Source organism: Eucyclogobius newberryi, unplaced genomic scaffold, assembly GCF_026437365.1.
Source record: "Eucyclogobius newberryi isolate DKJ021-1_F unplaced genomic scaffold, fEucNew1.0.hap1 SCAF_6, whole genome shotgun sequence".
Lineage (NCBI taxonomy): Eukaryota > Metazoa > Chordata > Actinopteri > Gobiiformes > Gobiidae > Eucyclogobius > Eucyclogobius newberryi.
In genome coordinates, this window is record NW_027316278.1 from 2771672 (window position 1) to 2788493 (window position 16822).

Below are 16822 nucleotides of genomic sequence, written 5' to 3' on the forward strand. Positions count from 1 at the left end.
AGGAGCAGAGGAGAGAACCTCACGAGGAGGTGCAGAGGAGAGGACCTCATGAGGAGGAGCAGAGGAGAGGACCTCATGAGGAGGTGCAGAGGAGAGGACCTCATGAGGAGGAGCAGAGGAGAGGACCTCATGAGGAGGAGCAGAGGAGAGGACCTCATGAGGAGGAGCAGAGGAGAGGACCTCACGAGGAGGAGCAGAGGAGAGGACCTCACGAGGAGGAGCAGAGGAGAGGACCTCACGAGGAGGTGCAGAGGAGAGGACCTCATGAGGAGGAGCAGAGGAGAGGACCTCACGAGGAGGAGCAGAGGAGAGGACCTCATGAGAAGGAGCAGAGAGGACCTCATGAGGAGGTGCAGAGGAGAGGACCTCATGAGGAGGAGCAGAGGAGAGGACCTCACGAGGAGGAGCAGAGGAGAGGACCTCATGAGGAGGAACAGAGGAGAGGACCTCATGAGGAGGTGCAGAGGAGAGGACCTCATGAGGAGGAGCAGAGGAGAGGACCTCATGAGGAGGAACAGAGGAGAGGACCTCATGAGGAGGCGCAGAGGAGAGGACCTCATGAGGAGGAGCAGAGGAGAGGACCTCATGAGGAGGAGCAGAGGAGAGGACCTCACGAGGAGGAGCAGAGGAGAGGACCTCATGAGAAGGAGCAGAGAGGACCTCATGAGGAGGTGCAGAGGAGAGGACCTCATGAGGAGGAGCAGAGGAGAGGACCTCACGAGGAGGAGCAGAGGAGAGGACCTCATGAGGAGGAACAGAGGAGAGGACCTCATGAGGAGGTGCAGAGGAGAGGACCTCATGAGGAGGAGCAGAGGAGAGGACCTGATGAGGAGGAGCAGAGGAGAGGACCTCACGAGGAGGAGCAGAGGAGAGGACCTCATGAGGAGGAACAGAGGACCTCACGAGGAGGTGCAGAGGAGAGGACCTCACGAGGAGGCACAGAGGAGAGGACCTTACGAGGAGGTGCAGAGGAGAGGACCTCACGAGGAGGAGCAGAGGAGAGGACCTCATGAGGAGGAACAGAGGAGAGGACCTCATAAGGAGGCGCAGAGGAGAGGACCTCATGAGGAGGTGCAGAGGAGAGGACCTCACGAGGAGGAGCAGAGGAGAGGACCTCACGAGGAGGAGCAGAGGAGAGGACCTCATGAGGAGGAGCAGAGGACCTCACGAGGAGGTGCAGAGGAGAGGACCTCACGAGGAGGAGCAGAGGAGAGGACCTCATGAGGAGGAGCAGAGGAGAGGACCTCACGAGGAGGTGCAGAGGAGGACCTCACGAGGAGGCACAGAGGAGAGGACCTCACGAGGAGGAGCAGAGGAGAGGACCTCACGAGGAGGAGCAGAGGAGAGGACCTCATGAGGAGGCACAGAGGAGAGGACCTCATGAGGAGGAGCAGAGGACCTCACGAGGAGGAGCAGAGGAGAGGACCTCATGAGGAGGAGCAGAGGAGAGGACCTCATGAGGAGGAGCAGAGGAGAGGACCTCATGAGGAGGAGCAGAGGAGAGAACCTCACGAGGAGGTGCAGAGGAGAGGACCTCACGAGGAGGAGCAGAGGAGAGAACCTCACGAGGAGGTGCAGAGGAGAGGACCTCACGAGGAGGAGCAGAGGAGAGGACCTCATGAGGAGGTGCAGAGGAGAGGACCTCATGAGGAGGAGCAGAGGAGAGGACCTCATGAGGAGGCACAGAGGAGAGGACCTCACGAGGAGGTGCAGAGGAGAGCAGAGGAGAGGACCTCATGAGGAGGTGCAGAGGAGAGGACCTCATGAGGAGGAGCAGAGGAGAGGACCTCATGAGGAGGAGCAGAGGAGAGGACCTCATGAGGAGGCGCAGAGGAGAGGACCTCATGAGGAGGTGCAGAGGAGAGGACCTCATGAGGAGGTGCAGATGAGGACCTCATGAGGAGGAGCAGAGGAGAGGACCTCATGAGGAGGTGCAGAGGAGAGGACCTCATGAGGAGGAGCAGAGGAGAGGACCTCATGAGGAGGTGCAGAGGAGAGGACCTCATGAGGAGGTGCAGAGGAGAGGACCTCATGAGGAGGAGCAGAGGAGAGGACCTCATGAGGAGCATAACACGTGTCATTTAAACGTTGCTGCTTCGACTTTTTCCTTTAGCTCCGCCTCCTGGACTGCCTCCTTTCCTTCCTGGCGCGCTCTGATTGGCCGACGCCCCGCTGCTGTTACTATGACTACAAGTATTCCCGGTGTTATTGTTGCTGTGGTTGGCGTTTCCGCTCAGCGTCTCCATGATGGACCTGAACGTCCCGAACGAGCGTTTCTGCGGCGGCGTTTTGCTCGGCTCCGCCTCCTGCTGGACGTTCTTGTGGATCATTTGCTCGTCGAACGTGACCCTGAGTTTGAGGTTTTGCGAGGTTTTCCTCCGCGACGACGGAGACTTGAGGGCGCTCTTCGGGCTGGTCGCCGCCGTGGCCTTGGGGTCGTCGGTGGGGACGGGCTCTGGCGGGCGGGGCTCTGGCGGGCGGGGCTCGGTCGTGTGCTCACCGTAGTTGTCCACGGACTTGGACTCTCGGAGGGAAAAGGCTTTGCGCTGGTCGGAGGAGGAGAGCGAGGAGGAGGCGGAGCAGGAGTGAGGCAGGTGTTTCTTCATCATGAGCTGAAGGTGGTCAGGGACGGACTGGTCATCAGCGGTCAGGGGCAGGTGCGACGGGCGCGGGACAGGGCCGGGTTTGACCTCTTCAGCCTGAAACACGCCTGAAACAAGAGAGTGAGAACTGTTATGTCGACATCAAACAAGTCACCACGGAAATACAAAGGTCACAGAGGTCACACTGTGTCTCTGAACCCTGTCTAAACCCGGTCTGAACCCGATCGGAACCCGGTCTAAACCCTGTCTGAACCCGGTCTGAACCCTGTCTGAACCCTGTCTGAACCCGGTCCGAACCCTGTCTGAACCCGGTCTAAACCCTGTCTGAACCCTGTCTGAACCCTGTCTGAACCCTGTCTGAACCCGGTCTGAACCCCGAACCCGGTCTGAACCCGGTCTGAACCCGATCTGAACCCTGTCTGAACCCGGTCCGAACCCTGTCCGAACCCTGTCCGAACAGGGTCCGAACCCTGTCCGAACCCTGTCCGAACCCGGTCTGAACCCTGTCTAAACCCAATCTGTACCCGGTCTGAACCCTGTCTGAACGCTGTATAAACCCTGTCTGAACCCGGTCTGAACCCTGTCCGAACCCTGTCCGAACTCGGTCTGAACCCGATCTGAACCCGATCTGAATCCTGTCTGAATCCGGTCCGAACCCTGTCCGAACCCTGTCCGAACCCTGTCCGAACCCGGTCTGAACCCTGTCTAAACCCAATCTGTACCCGGTCTGAACCCTGTCTGAACGCTGTATAAACCCTGTCTGAACCCGGTCTGAACCCTGTCTGAACCTGGTCTAAACCCGGTCTAAACCCGGTCTGAACCCGGTCTGAACCCTGTCTGAACCCTGTCTGAACCCGGTCTAAACCCGGTCTGAACCCGGTCTGAACCCTGTCTGAACCCTGTCTGAACCCGGTCTAAACCCGGTCTGAACCCTGTCTGAACCCTGTCTGAACCCGGTCTAAACCCGGTCTGAACCCGGTCTGACTCACAGTTGCTCTGTCCGTCGCTCGTTGCTTCTGTGTCGGACTCGCTCACTGTTCTCTGGCTCATGTTCTTGAATCGTGACAGTTTGAGTTCTCGTCTGTCGCTCGGTGCAGCTTTACGAGGACCTGCATGACCTCCAGGACCTGCATGACCTCCAGGACCTGCATGACCTCCAGGACCTGCGGAGGCTCCGGGGGCGTCGCGGCTCAGCGTGCCCGTCGTGGGGAGCCTCTCTCTGGGACACGGGGCCTCGATGTGGTCCCGGCTCTGGAGCTGTCTCACGGTCCAGGCCCCGTCGCCCGGGTTCACCTCAGCCGTCAGCAATAGCTCAGGCCACACCTCCCCAGAGGCATGATGGGAACTGTAGTCCAGACAGAGAGAGAGGGAGGGCATCAGGGGTAATGTCAGGGCTACAACAGGACTGAGCTGGTGCAGCTCTAACATGCTGCAGGAGCCACTCAGAACTGAAACATTCAGGGTCCTTTAGGCCACAGCCTGAGAGTCAAGACAGATTCTGAGCTCTAATAACTGAGTCTGAGCTCTAATATATCTAAGTCTGAGCTCTAATAACTGAGTTTGAGCTCTAATAACAGAGTCTGAGCTCTAATACCTGAGTCTGAGCTCTAATAACTGAGTCTAAGCTCTAATAGAGCTCTAATAACTGAGTTTGAGCTCTAATAACAGAGTCTGAGCTCTAATATATCTGAGTCTGAGCTCTAATAACTGAGTCTGAGCTCTAATATATCTAAGTCTGAGCTCTAATAACTGAGTCTGAGCTCTAATATATCTAAGTCTGAGCTCTAATAACTGAGTTTGAGCTCTAATAACAGTCTGAGCTCTAATACCTGAGTTTGAGCTCTAATAACAGTCTGAGCTCTAATATATCTAAGTCTGAGCTCTAATAACAGTTTGAGCTCTAATAACAGAGTCTGAGCTCTAATACCTGAGTCTGAGCTCTAATAACTGAGTCTGAGCTCTAATAACTGAGTCTGAGCTCTAATAACTGAGTCTGAGCTCTAATATATCTAAGTCTGAGCTCTAATATATCTAAGTCTGAGCTCTAATAACAGTCTGAGCTCTAATATATCTAAGTCTGAGCTCTAATAACTGAGTCTGAGCTCCAATAACCGAGTTTGAGCTCTAATATATCTAAATCTGAGCTCTAATATATCTAAGTCTGAGCTCTAACAAGTGAGTTTGAGCTCTAATAACTGAGTGTGTTCATGTGACTGACCCTGGAGACCTGTTTGGAGTTCCCTCACACTTGTTAGAGTCCATGAGCCTCTGCAGCTGCTTCTGTAGAGAAATCCTCTCCGTCGCCTGTCTGAGGAGCACAAGCAGAGTTCAACCAGGACCAGGACCAGGACCAGGTCCAGGTCCAGGTCCAGATCCAGGACAAGGTGAGACCCAGATCCAGGTCAGACCCAGACCCAGACCCAGACCTCTCTTGGACTCACTCGTTGAGCTGCTTGGTGAGCTTGACCACCTGCGAGGCCAGGCTCATGCAGGTTTCCACGACGACCAGGTATCGAGCACAGGAAGTGTGTCCGTGTCTCTCTGCGCACTGTGACGCACGCTCCCCCTGCTGGTTCAACACGGTAACGTTTGAGCCGTACTCCACCAGCGTCTGACCAGAACCATGAGGAATATTTCATCAAAGTTATCAGGGGAAACATATATATATATATATATATATATATATATACACACACATGTTTCAGACCTGTATACACATGTTTCAGACCTGTATACACATGTTTCAGGCGTGTATACACATGTTTCAGGTGTGTATACACATGTTTCAGACCTGTATACACATGTTTCAGGTGTGTATACACATGTTTCAGACCTATATACACATGTTTCAGACCTGTTTACACATGTTTCAGACCTGTATACACATGTTTCAGGCGTGTACACATGTTTCAGACATGTATATACATGTTTCAGGCGTGTACATATGTTTCAGACCTGTACATACATGTTTGAGGCGTGTATACACATGTTTGAGACCTGGATACACATGTTTCAGACCTGTATACACGTGTTTCAGGTGTGTATACATGTGTTTTAGACATGTATATACATGTTTCAGGCGTGTACACATGTTTCAGACCTGTATACACATGTTTCAGACCTGTATACACATGTTTCAGGTGTGTATACACATGTTTCAGACCTGTATACACATGTTTCAGGTGTGTATACACATGTTTCAGACCTGTATACACATGTTTCAGGCGTGTATACACATGTTTCAGGTGTGTATACACATGTTTCAGACCTGTATACACATGTTTCAGGTGTGTATACACATGTTTCAGACCTGTTTACACATGTTTCAGGCGTGTATACACGTTTCAGACCTGTATACCCATGTTTCAGACCTGTATACACATGTTTCAGGCGTGTATACACATGTTTCAGGCGTGTATACACATGTTTCAGGCGTGTATACACATGTTTCAGGCGTGTATACACATGTTTCAGGTGTGTATACACATGTTTCAGGCGTGTATACACATGTTTCAGGCGTGTATACACATGTTTCAGGCGTGTATACACATGTTTCAGACCTGTATACACATGTTTCAGGCGTGTATACACATGTTTCAGGTGTGTATACACATGTTTCAGACCTGTATACACATGTTTCAGGCGTGTATACACATGTTTCAGGTGTGTATACACATGTTTCAGACCTGTATACACATGTTTCAGACCTGTTTACACATGTTTCAGGCGTGTATACACGTTTCAGACCTGTATACACATGTTTCAGACCTGTATACACATGTTTCAGGTGTGTATACACATGTTTCAGACCTGTATACACATGTTTCAGGCGTGTATACACATGTTTCAGGGGTGTATACACATGTTTCAGGGGTGTATACACGTTTCAGACCTGTATACACATGTTTCAGACCTGTATACACATGTTTCAGGCGTGTATACACATGTTTCAGGGGTGTATACACGTTTCAGACCTGTATACACATGTTTCAGACCTGTATACACATGTTTCAGACCTGTATACACATGTTTCAGGCGTGTATACACATGTTTCAGGTGTGTATACACATGTTTCAGACCTGTATACACATGTTTCAGGCGTGTATACACATGTTTCAGGGGTGTATACACGTTTCAGACCTGTATACACATGTTTCAGACCTGTATACACATGTTTCAGGTGTGTATACACATGTTTCAGACCTGTATACACATGTTTCAGGCGTGTATACACATGTTTCAGGCGTGTATACACATGTTTCAGGTGTGTATACACATGTTTCAGACCTGTATACACATGTTTCAGACCTGTATACACATGTTTCAGGCGTGTATACACATGTTTCAGGTGTGTATACACATGTTTCAGACCTGTATACACATGTTTCAGGCGTGTATACACATGTTTCAGGTGTGTATACACATGTTTCAGACCTGTATACACATGTTTCAGACCTGTTTACACATGTTTCAGGCGTGTATACACGTTTCAGACCTGTATACACATGTTTCAGACCTGTATACACATGTTTCAGGTGTGTATACACATGTTTCAGACCTGTATACACATGTTTCAGGCGTGTATACACATGTTTCAGGGGTGTATACACATGTTTCAGGGGTGTATACACGTTTCAGACCTGTATACACATGTTTCAGACCTGTATACACATGTTTCAGGCGTGTATACACATGTTTCAGGGGTGTATACACGTTTCAGACCTGTATACACATGTTTCAGACCTGTATACACATGTTTCAGACCTGTATACACATGTTTCAGGCGTGTATACACATGTTTCAGGTGTGTATACACATGTTTCAGACCTGTATACACATGTTTCAGGCGTGTATACACATGTTTCAGGGGTGTATACACGTTTCAGACCTGTATACACATGTTTCAGACCTGTATACACATGTTTCAGGTGTGTATACACATGTTTCAGACCTGTATACACATGTTTCAGGCGTGTATACACATGTTTCAGGCGTGTATACACATGTTTCAGGTGTGTATACACATGTTTCAGACCTGTATACAGGTGAGGTGTCCGTGTTGTGCAGCCGTGTGCACTGCAGTGTTGCCCTGAGGATCGGCCTCGTCCAGAGAAATAGCCTGTTCTTGCATAAACTGCAGCAGCCACAGAAGAACCTTCTCCTGGAGACAACACAGAGACGAATGAGTCAAAGAGGACACGGTCTGTCCAGGTCCAGTCCCAGGTACAGGTCCAGTCCCAGGTTCAGTCCCAGGTCCAGGTCCAGTCCCAGGTTCAGTCCCAGGTTCAGTCCCAGGTTCAGTCCCAGGTACAGGTCCAGTCCCAGGTTCAGTCCCAGGTTCAGTCCCAGGTTCAGGTCCAGTCCCAGGTCCAGTCCCAGGTTCAGTCCCAGGTTCAGTCCCAGGTCCAGTCCCAGGTCCTGGTCCAGGTCCAGTCCCAGGTACAGTCCCAGGTCCAGTCCCAGGTCCAGTCCCAGGTACAGTCCCAGGTCTTTGTCCAGTCCCAGTCCCAGGTCCTGGTCAGTTTGTACCTGCCCGTGCTGTGCGGCGTAGTGGATGAGGCTCGGGAACTCTCTGGTGCAGCTCAACTCAGCGATGGCTTCGGTCTCACTCACCATCCAGCGCACGCACTCCAGATGCCCGTTCTGAAACAACCAGACCTAGGTTTAGTCCTGGTTTAGTCCTGGTTTAGTCCTGGTTTAGTCCTGGTTTAGTCCTGGTTTAGTCCTGGTTTAGTCCTGGTTTGGTCCTGGTTTAGTCCTGGTTTGGTCCTGGTTTGGTCCTGGTTTGGTCCTGGTTTAGTCCTGGTTTAGACCTGGTTTAGACCTGGTTCAGACCTGGTTTAGACCTGGTTTAGTCCTGGTTTAGTCCTGGTTTAGTCCTGGTTTGGTCCTGGTTTGGTCCTGGTTTAGTCCTGGTTTAGTCCTGGTTTAGTCCTGGTTTAGTCCTGGTTTAGACCTGGTTTAGACCTGTTTGATTTGAGCTGGTGTAAATTAACAGGGTTGAATTCTGGTTTAGACCTGGTCAGGACATAATTCGAGATTAGAACACAGAGGGTCAAAGAGTTTGTGGTGACACTTTGTTTTAAAGGTTTGGAGTTTAAACTGATTTTGGTCCAAGATTGAAAGCCCAATGTTTTATCTGCTGATACACACTTCCTGTTTGGCAGCCAATCAGCTTTGTGCTTTCCTCCAACAACACAGACTGAACTTCCTGTCATTTATTCACACTCAGACGGGGCCAGAGCCAGATCCTGTTGTAGGAGGAAAACTGGAGGAACATTTGCAGACAGGAGCAGAGAGGAGCAGACAGGAGCAGGCAGGAGCAGAGACAGGAGCAGTGAGGAGCAGGTAGGAGCAGAGACAGGAGCAGAGACAGGAGCAGTGAGGAGCAGAGACAGGAGCAGAGAGGAGCAGAGACAGGAGCAGTGAGGAGCAGAGACAGGAGCAGAGACAGGAGCAGAGACAGGAGCAGAGACAGGAGCAGAGAGGAGCAGGCAGGAGCAGACAGGAGCAGGCAAGAGCAGAGAGGAGCAGACAGGAGCAGAGAGGAGCAGGCAGGAGCAGAGAGGAGGAGACAGGAGCAGAGAGGAGCAGGTAGGAGCAGAGAGGAGGAGACAGGAGCAGAGAGGAGCAGAGAGGAGCAGACAGGAGCGCACCTTGACGGCGAGCCCGGCCGGTGTGAGCTGGTCGCGGTTGCGTTCGTTGAGTCCGTCTTCACCCATCAGAGACGTGAGGTGCTGCAGACACTCGCTGTGGCCCTGAGACGACGACACGTGCAGAAGGTTGTTGTTCTGATCGTCTCGGATCTGCTCCAGGTTATCAGCTGCAAGGTGAGGCTGAAGGAGAAGAGAGGAGGGCTAAACCAGGGCTAAACCAGGGCTAAACCAGGTCTAAACCAGGTCTGAACCAGGTCTAAACCAGGTCTAAACCAGGTCTGAACCAGATCTGAACCAGGTCTGAACCAGGGCTAAACCAGGTCTGAACCAGGTCTAAACCAGGTCTGAACCAGGTCTGAACCAGGTCTAAACCAGGTCTGAACCAGGTCTGAACCAGGGCTAAACCAGGTCTGAACCAGGGCTAAACCAGGGCTAAACCAGGGCTAAACCTGGTCTAAACCAGGACTAAACCAGGACTCACCAGTAGAGAGATCTGTCCCTCTCTCACGATGTTCAGGATGTTATGGTTCTTCTTGGTTTCCTCGTCCTCCGGAGCAGATCCTCCAGAGGCCCAGGGTTTGGTCGAGTCCTGCCTGGCCGCGGTGCCTCCTGCCTGGGCAAACATCAGACTCGAGGCCCCTGCTTCCACCGTGGCCCTCTGGACGTCCGGGAAAACGCGCGCCGACAGAAGCTTCTCTGCAAAGTCGAAGCATCATGTGTTTGAGAGATAACTCTGGACTGTGTGGACTGTAAGGTGTGGTTCAGGTGTGTAACGGTCACTGCTCTGGACTGTAAGGTGTGGTTCAGGTGTGTAGCGGTCACTGCTCTGGACTGTAAGGTGTGGTTCAGGTGTGTAGCGGTCACTGCTCTGGACTGTAAGGTGTGGTTCAGGTGTGTAGCGGTCACTGCTCTGGACTGTAAGGTGTGGTTCAGGTGTGTAGCGGTCACTGCTCTGGACTGTAAGGTGTGGTTCAGGTGTGTAGCGGTCACTGCTCTGGACTGTAAGGTGTGGTTCAGGTGTGTAGCGGTCACTGCGGGGCCTTTTGTACATCGTGTTTAAAGCTCAATTCCTTCAATGTTCACGTTTGTAGATGTTCCTGCACGTGTTCAAACACTTCTCTGTGTGGTTATAAAGTGCTCTGTAGAGACACGCTCCTCTGTGGGAGGAGCGTGTCTCTGTGGGAGGAGCGTGTCTCTGTGGGAGGAGCGTGTCTCTGTGGGAGGAGCATGTCTCTGTGGGAGGAGCGTGTCTCTGTGGGAGGAGCGTGTCTCTGTGGGAGGAGCATGTCTCTGTGGGAGGAGCGTGTCTCTGTGGGAGGAGCATGTCTCTGTGGGAGGAGCATGTCTCTGTGGGAGGAGCATGTCTCTGTGGGAGGAGCATGTCTCTGTGGGAGGAGCATGTCTCTGTGGGAGGAGCGTGTCTCTGTGGGAGGAGCGTGTCTCTGTGGGAGGAGCGTGTCTCTGTGGGAGGAGCTACTTTAAGGCCAGATCTTTATGTCTCTGTGGGAGGAGCATGTCTCTGTGGGAGGAGCGTGTCTCTGTGGGAGGAGCTACTTTAAGGCCAGATCTTTATGTCTCTGTGGGAGGAGCATGTCTCTGTGGGAGGAGCGTGTCAGCGTGTCTCTGTGGGAGGAGCGTGTCTCTGTGGGAGGAGCACAAACACACACCTGAGTGAGATCCAGCGTCGGAGAAGGAGGACAGGGAGGAGGAGCAGCTGAGCAGCCCGGGACAGTGCGTCTCTGTGGGAGGAGCGTGTCTCTGTGGGAGGAGCATGTCTCTGTGGGAGGAGCATGTCTCTGTGGGGGTGAAGGCTCCGGCTGAGGCCCCCGGGCGGTGCAGGTGATGCAGCTCTGGGTCCACGGAGCGAGACTTCCTCAGGTCCGACCATTTCACCGGAGACAGGACGCAGAACTGAGCGAGCGGAGAGTGAGAGGTCAGAACCATGAAGTGACCGTCAGACTCTGAGTGGACTCTGAGTGGACTCTGAGTGGACTCTGAGTGGACTCTGAGTGGACCAGAGGGTTTGTAGAACGTTGGCTACGAGATGGTAAACTAAAGAGCGCACAAAGCTTTACTTGAACTCTCTCAAGATCAAGATCAAGATCAAGATCCAGTTTAGAAATGTCTGGCTTTAGTCGAGCGGTCGCTGCACAGAGCATGTCTTTAGTTGACTACAGCGCCACCAACAGGTCAAACGTTTGTGTGTTTAGCAGCAGAGTGAGTCTCACCGGTGTCTGCGCGCTGCTGCTGCTGACCAGGGTCAGGGACTCGCTGTGGGGCAGAGCAGAGGCTTTGGTTCCTCTCTGGTTCCTCTCCAGAGTTCCACTCACACTGAGGCCTCCAGAGCTCCTCTTCTCCTGCAGCACAACAACTCACTGTTATACACGCCGTTTAGTGTTGGGCAAGAAACACTCTGGACTCTCGTGTCACTGACCTGTGTGGCTCTGGACTCTCGTGTCACTGACCTGTGTGGCTCTGGACTCTGGACTCTCGTGTCACTGACCTGTGTGGCTCTGGACTCTCGTGTCTCTGACCTGTGTGGCTCTGGACTCTGGACTCTCGTGTCACTGACCTGTGTGGCTCTGGACTCTCGTGTCTCTGACCTGTGTGGTTCTGGACTCTGGGGTCTCTGACCTGTGTGGCTCTGGACTCTCGTGTCACTGACCTGTGTGGCTCTGGACTCTGGGGTCTCTGACCTGTGTGGCTCTGGACTCTCGTGTCACTGACCTGTGTGGCTCTGGACTCTGGACTCTCGTGTCTCTGACCTGTGTGGCTCTGGACTCTGGACTCTCGTGTCACTGACCTGTGTGGCTCTGGACTCTCGTGTCACTGACCTGTGTGGCTCTGGACTCTGGACTCTCGTGTCACTGACCTGTGTGGCTCTGGACTCTCGTGTCACTGACCTGTGTGGCTCTGGACTCTGGGGTCTCTGACCTGTGTGGCTCTGGACTCTCGTGTCTCTGACCTGTGTGGCTCTGGACTCTGGACTCTCGTGTCACTGACCTGTGTGGCTCTGGACTCTCGTGTCTCTGACCTGTGTGGCTCTGGACTCTCGTGTCACTGACCTGTGTGGCTCTGGACTCTCGTGTCTCTGACCTGTGTGGCTCTGGACTCTGGGGTCTCTGACCTGTGTGGCTCTGGACTCTGGGGTCTCTGACCTGTGTGGCTCTGGTCTCTCGTGTCACTGACTTGTGTGGCTCTGGTCTCTCGTGTCACTGACTTGTGTGGCTCTGGACTCTAGTGTCACTGACCTGTGTGGCTCTGGACTCTCGTGTCACTGACCTGTGTGGCTCTGGACTCTGGACTCTCGTGTCTCTGACCTGTGTGGCTCTGGACTCTCGTGTCTCTGACCTGTGTGGCTCTGGGCAGCGTGGTGGACATGGGGCTGGACTTAATGTAGGGCACGTCCAGGATCTCGTCCATGTCCAGGTCGTAGTGCTCCAGTTCCCCAAACAGACTGTGTGTGGCGCCGGCGAGCTTGTGTTTGGGCTCGGCGTTGGTCTGAGCGCACGGCGGTTTCTCTGCGTCCGGCTCATCATTGCGAGCGTCCACTGCGGCGGCGGTGGCGGCATCGGCTTTGGCGTCGCCTTCGGACTCGGCGCTGTCGGACTCGGGCTGGTGCTTCAGAGGAGAGACGCGCTTGACCGGTCTGAACTTACTGTGGACCTCGGACAAGCCATGAGCCGAGACGCCGCGGCTCCAGGGCACGGCGGGCGCTGAGGACCAAACACACGTTTAACCACGGTCAAAATGATCCCAAAAGTGTCATCTGGACACAATTTTAGAAATCAAGACATTTCGACTTCCATCCAAAAGTAGTTTTCAATCTGAAGGACATGGTTTAGGCAGCTGCAATATATATACTTTCCTGAGCTAATGGTCTGCTCATTTACACAGTTATAGTAATTGTAAGTAGTAGTAGTAGTATAGTAGTAGTAAGTAAATGTATTTAGAGGTTTGATTGAGTCGACTGTAGTGTCAGCAGAGCCCATATATTCAAAACAAGCAGCGTTGGCGATGGAAAAAAGACCTCAGTGAAAGAAGCTCACAAAGATTCAGTTCAGATTGAAAAGGGTTCCAAGCTGAGGGAGCAGCTTAGCAGGTCAGTGCTTCAGTGCTTTCTGTCTTAAAGCTGAGCGTTTTCCAAACGTCACTGACCTGCTCTGTCGTCCGCTCCATCGCTCCTCCTGGACAGCTCCGGGATGCTCTTCAACGTCGACACGGAATACTGAGAAAACACACAGACAAAAGACTATTTACAGGCGCTTTACAGGCGCTTTACAGGAGCTTTACAGGCGCTTTACAGGAGCTTTACAGGAGCTTTACAGGTTCTTTACAGACTCTTTACAGGCACTTTACAGGAGTTTACAGGAGCTTTACAGGAGCTTTACAGGAGCTTTACAGACTCTTTACAGGCGCTTTACAGGAGTTTACAGGAGCTTTACAGGAGCTTTACAGGTTCTTTACAGACTCTTTACAGGCGCTTTACAGGAGTTTACAGGAGCTTTACAGGAGCTTTACAGGTTCTTTACAGACTCTTTACAGGCGCATAACAGGTTCTTTACAGACTCTTTACAGGCGCGTTACAGGTTCTTTACAGACTCTTTATAGGCGCGTTACAGGCGCTTTACAGACTCTTTACAGGAGCTTTACAGGCGCGTTACAGACGCTTTACAGGCGCTTTACATGCGCTTTACAGGCGCTTTACAGGCGCATTACAGGCGCATTACAGGCGCTTTACAGGCGCTTTACAGGCGCTTTACAGGCGCTTTACAGGAGCTTTACAGGAGCTTTACAGGCGCGTTACAGGCGCTTTACAGGCGCTTTACAGGTGCTTTACAGGCGCTTTACAGGTGCTTTACAGGCGCATTACAGGCTCTTTACAGGCGCTTTACATGAGCTTTACAGGCGCTTTACAGGCGCGTTACAGGCTCTTTACAGGCGCATTACAGGCTCTTTACAGGCGCTTTACAGGAGCTTTACAGGCGCTTTACAGGCGTGTTACAGGCACGTTACAGACTCTTTACATGCACGTTACAGGTGTGTTACAGGCGCGTTACAAGCGCTTTACAGGCGTGTTACAAGCACGTTACAGACTCTTTACAGGCGCGTTACAGGCGCTTTACATGCCCGTTACAGGCTCTTTACAGGCGCGTTACAGGCGCGTTACAGGCTCTTTACAGGCTCTTTACAGGGGTGTTACAGGCGCGTTACAGGCTCTTTACAGGCTCTTTACAGGGGTGTTACAGGCGCGTTACAGACTCTTTACAGGCTCTTTACAGGCTCTTTACAGGCGCGTTACAGGCGCGTTACAGACTCTTTACAGGCGCGTTACAGGCGCTTTACATGCCCGTTACAGGCTCTTTACAGGCGCGTTACAGGCGCGTTACAGGCTCTTTACAGGCTCTTTACAGGGGTGTTACAGGCGCGTTACAGACTCTTTACAGGCTCTTTACAGGCGCGTTACAGGCGCGTTACAGACTCTTTACAGGCACTTTACAGGGGTGTTACAGGCGCGTTACAGACTCTTTACAGGCGCGTTACAGCCGCTTTACAGGCGCGTTACAGGCTCTTTACAGGCGCTTTACAGGCGCGTTATGTGTGTGTGTGTGTGTGAGTTAAACATGCGTGTGCGGCGTTGTTGACTGACCACAGAATCGTCTGAGAAGTCGATCTCGTCCAGGTCCAGATACTCAGGCGCCTCCATCTCCTCTGCATCCTCAGGTCCAGACTCTGTCAAACAAACATCAGTCAAAACTCCAGATTCAAACCGGCAAACTTCAGGTAGTTTACATTGACCAGGACCAGAACCAGAACCAGAACCAGAACCAGAACCAGGACGTGTCTTTCACAGTTAAACGTGTACTTTCACACAGTTAAGCGTGTACTTTCACACAGTTAAACGTGTACTTTCACAGTTTAACGTGTACTTTCACACAGTTAAACGTGTACTTTCACAGTTTAACGTGTACTTTCACAGTTTAACGTGTATTTTCACAGTTATAAATGTGTACTTTCACAGTTATAAACGTGTACTTTCACAGTTTAACGTGTATTTTCACAGTTATAAATGTGTACTTTCACAGTTATAAACGTGTACTTTCGTGTACTTTCACAGTTATAAACGTGTACTTTCACAGTTATAAACGTGTACTTTCAGTTATAAACGTGTACTTGTGTACTTTCACAGTTATAAACGTGTACTTTCAGTTATAAACGTGTACTTTCGTGTACTTTCACAGTTATAAACGTGTACTTTCAGTTATAAACGTGTACTTTCACAGTTATAAACGTGTACTTGTGTACTTTCACAGTTATAAACGTGTACTTTCACAGTTATAAACGTGTACTTTAGTGTACTTTCACAGTTATAAACGTGTACTTTCACAGTTATAAACGTGTACTTTCACAGTTATAAACGTGTACTTTCGTGTACTTTCACAGTTATAAACGTGTACTTTCACAGTTATAAACGTGTACTTTTACAGTTATAAACGTGTACTTTCACAGTTATAAACGTGTACTTTCACAGTTATAAACGTGTACTTTCACAGTTATAAACGTGTACTTTCACAGTTATAAACGTGTACTTTCACAGTTATAAACGTGTACTTTCACAGTTATAAACGTGTACTTTCACAGTTATAAACGTGTACTTTCACAGTTATAAACGTGTACTTTCACAGTTTGCGGTGAAACGTCACTTTGAAACGCGCACACAAATGACGCACGGTAAACACGGCTTTGGCTTCACTTTTTTTCGCTCATTTACGGTAATTAGCGCCTTGAATAACGGTCTCTGTAAAAGGTTCCGTAATGTCTGTGAGCTTTGCCTTTTCAAACAAAGCCGTGGAAAGAGCGAGAGTGAAACGGGATTAAGATGTTAAACAGGATTAAGATGTTAATCCTCTGCGGCTAATGCTAACGGAGAAGCTAACGGAGATGCTAACAGAGATGCTAACTGCCCAGCGCGACACAAACATCTCCAAAGAGACGAATGTGGCGCGGTGAAACGTCGCGTTTGTGGGAAATGGCAGATATTAACGTGTTTAATGCGCGCGAGCGGCTGCACCTGGAGGGAAAGCGCGGAGTCCGGGGAGAAGGAGGAAGAACCATCCGCGCACCGTTAGCCTTCGGGACGCGGCGTCTTTTCTTTGGGTTTCCTCCCGCGACTGTTACGCTTCTGTTTCGCTCCTCTGTACGCTTCTGTTTCGCTTCCGTTACGCCCCTCCTCACGCTCGTGTCCGCTTTTCTACCTTTCTTTTCCATATGTTCTTGTGCGCGTCAGTTACGCTCCTGTGCGCGTCTGTTACGCTCCTGTGCGCTTCAGTTATATTATCATATATATATTACACTTTATATATTATACTTTATATTATACTTTATATATTATACTTTATATATTTAACTTTATATATTATACTTTATATATTTAACTTTATATATTACTTATACTTTATATATATTTCACTTTATATATTACACTTTATATATTATACTTTATATATTATACTTTATATATTACTTATACTTTATATATATTTCACTTTATATATTATACTT

General features: G+C 50.7%; 1 protein-coding gene across 1 annotated transcript; it reads right to left on the reverse strand.

Moving 5' to 3' along the window:
- Window positions 1-1971: 1971 nt before the first annotated feature.
- Window positions 1972-16414, reverse strand: sncaip (synuclein, alpha interacting protein). The gene is made up of 15 exons (XM_072433270.1): window positions 16332-16414; window positions 14910-14992; window positions 13418-13487; window positions 12611-12975; window positions 11488-11616; window positions 10927-11170; window positions 9741-9955; window positions 9260-9439; window positions 8133-8246; window positions 7639-7764; window positions 5045-5214; window positions 4822-4911; window positions 3758-3948; window positions 3593-3712; window positions 1972-2710 (listed from the first exon to the last, which is right to left on the reverse strand). The coding sequence occupies exons 2-15, from the start codon at window positions 14964-14966 to the stop codon at window positions 2082-2084; spliced, it is 2700 nt and encodes an 899-aa protein (XP_072289371.1). The 5' UTR covers window positions 14967-14992; window positions 16332-16414; the 3' UTR covers window positions 1972-2081.
- Window positions 16415-16822: the final 408 nt, after the last annotated feature.

What these genes read in the sequence shown, in the direction of transcription:
- sncaip (XM_072433270.1), bottom strand. Translation starts at nt 14,966, where the DNA reads ATGGAGGCGCCTGAGTATCTGGACCTGGACGAGATCGACTTCTCAGAC. An exon ending in ACTTCTCAGACGATTCTGTG is followed by an intron (nt 13,488 to 14,909) that starts GTCAGTCAACAA and finishes GTGTTTTCTCAG; the next exon opens with TATTCCGTGTCGACGTTGAA. An exon ending in AGGGACAGATCTCTCTACTG is followed by an intron (nt 9,440 to 9,740) that starts GTGAGTCCTGGT and finishes CTTCTCCTTCAG; the next exon opens with CCTCACCTTGCAGCTGATAA.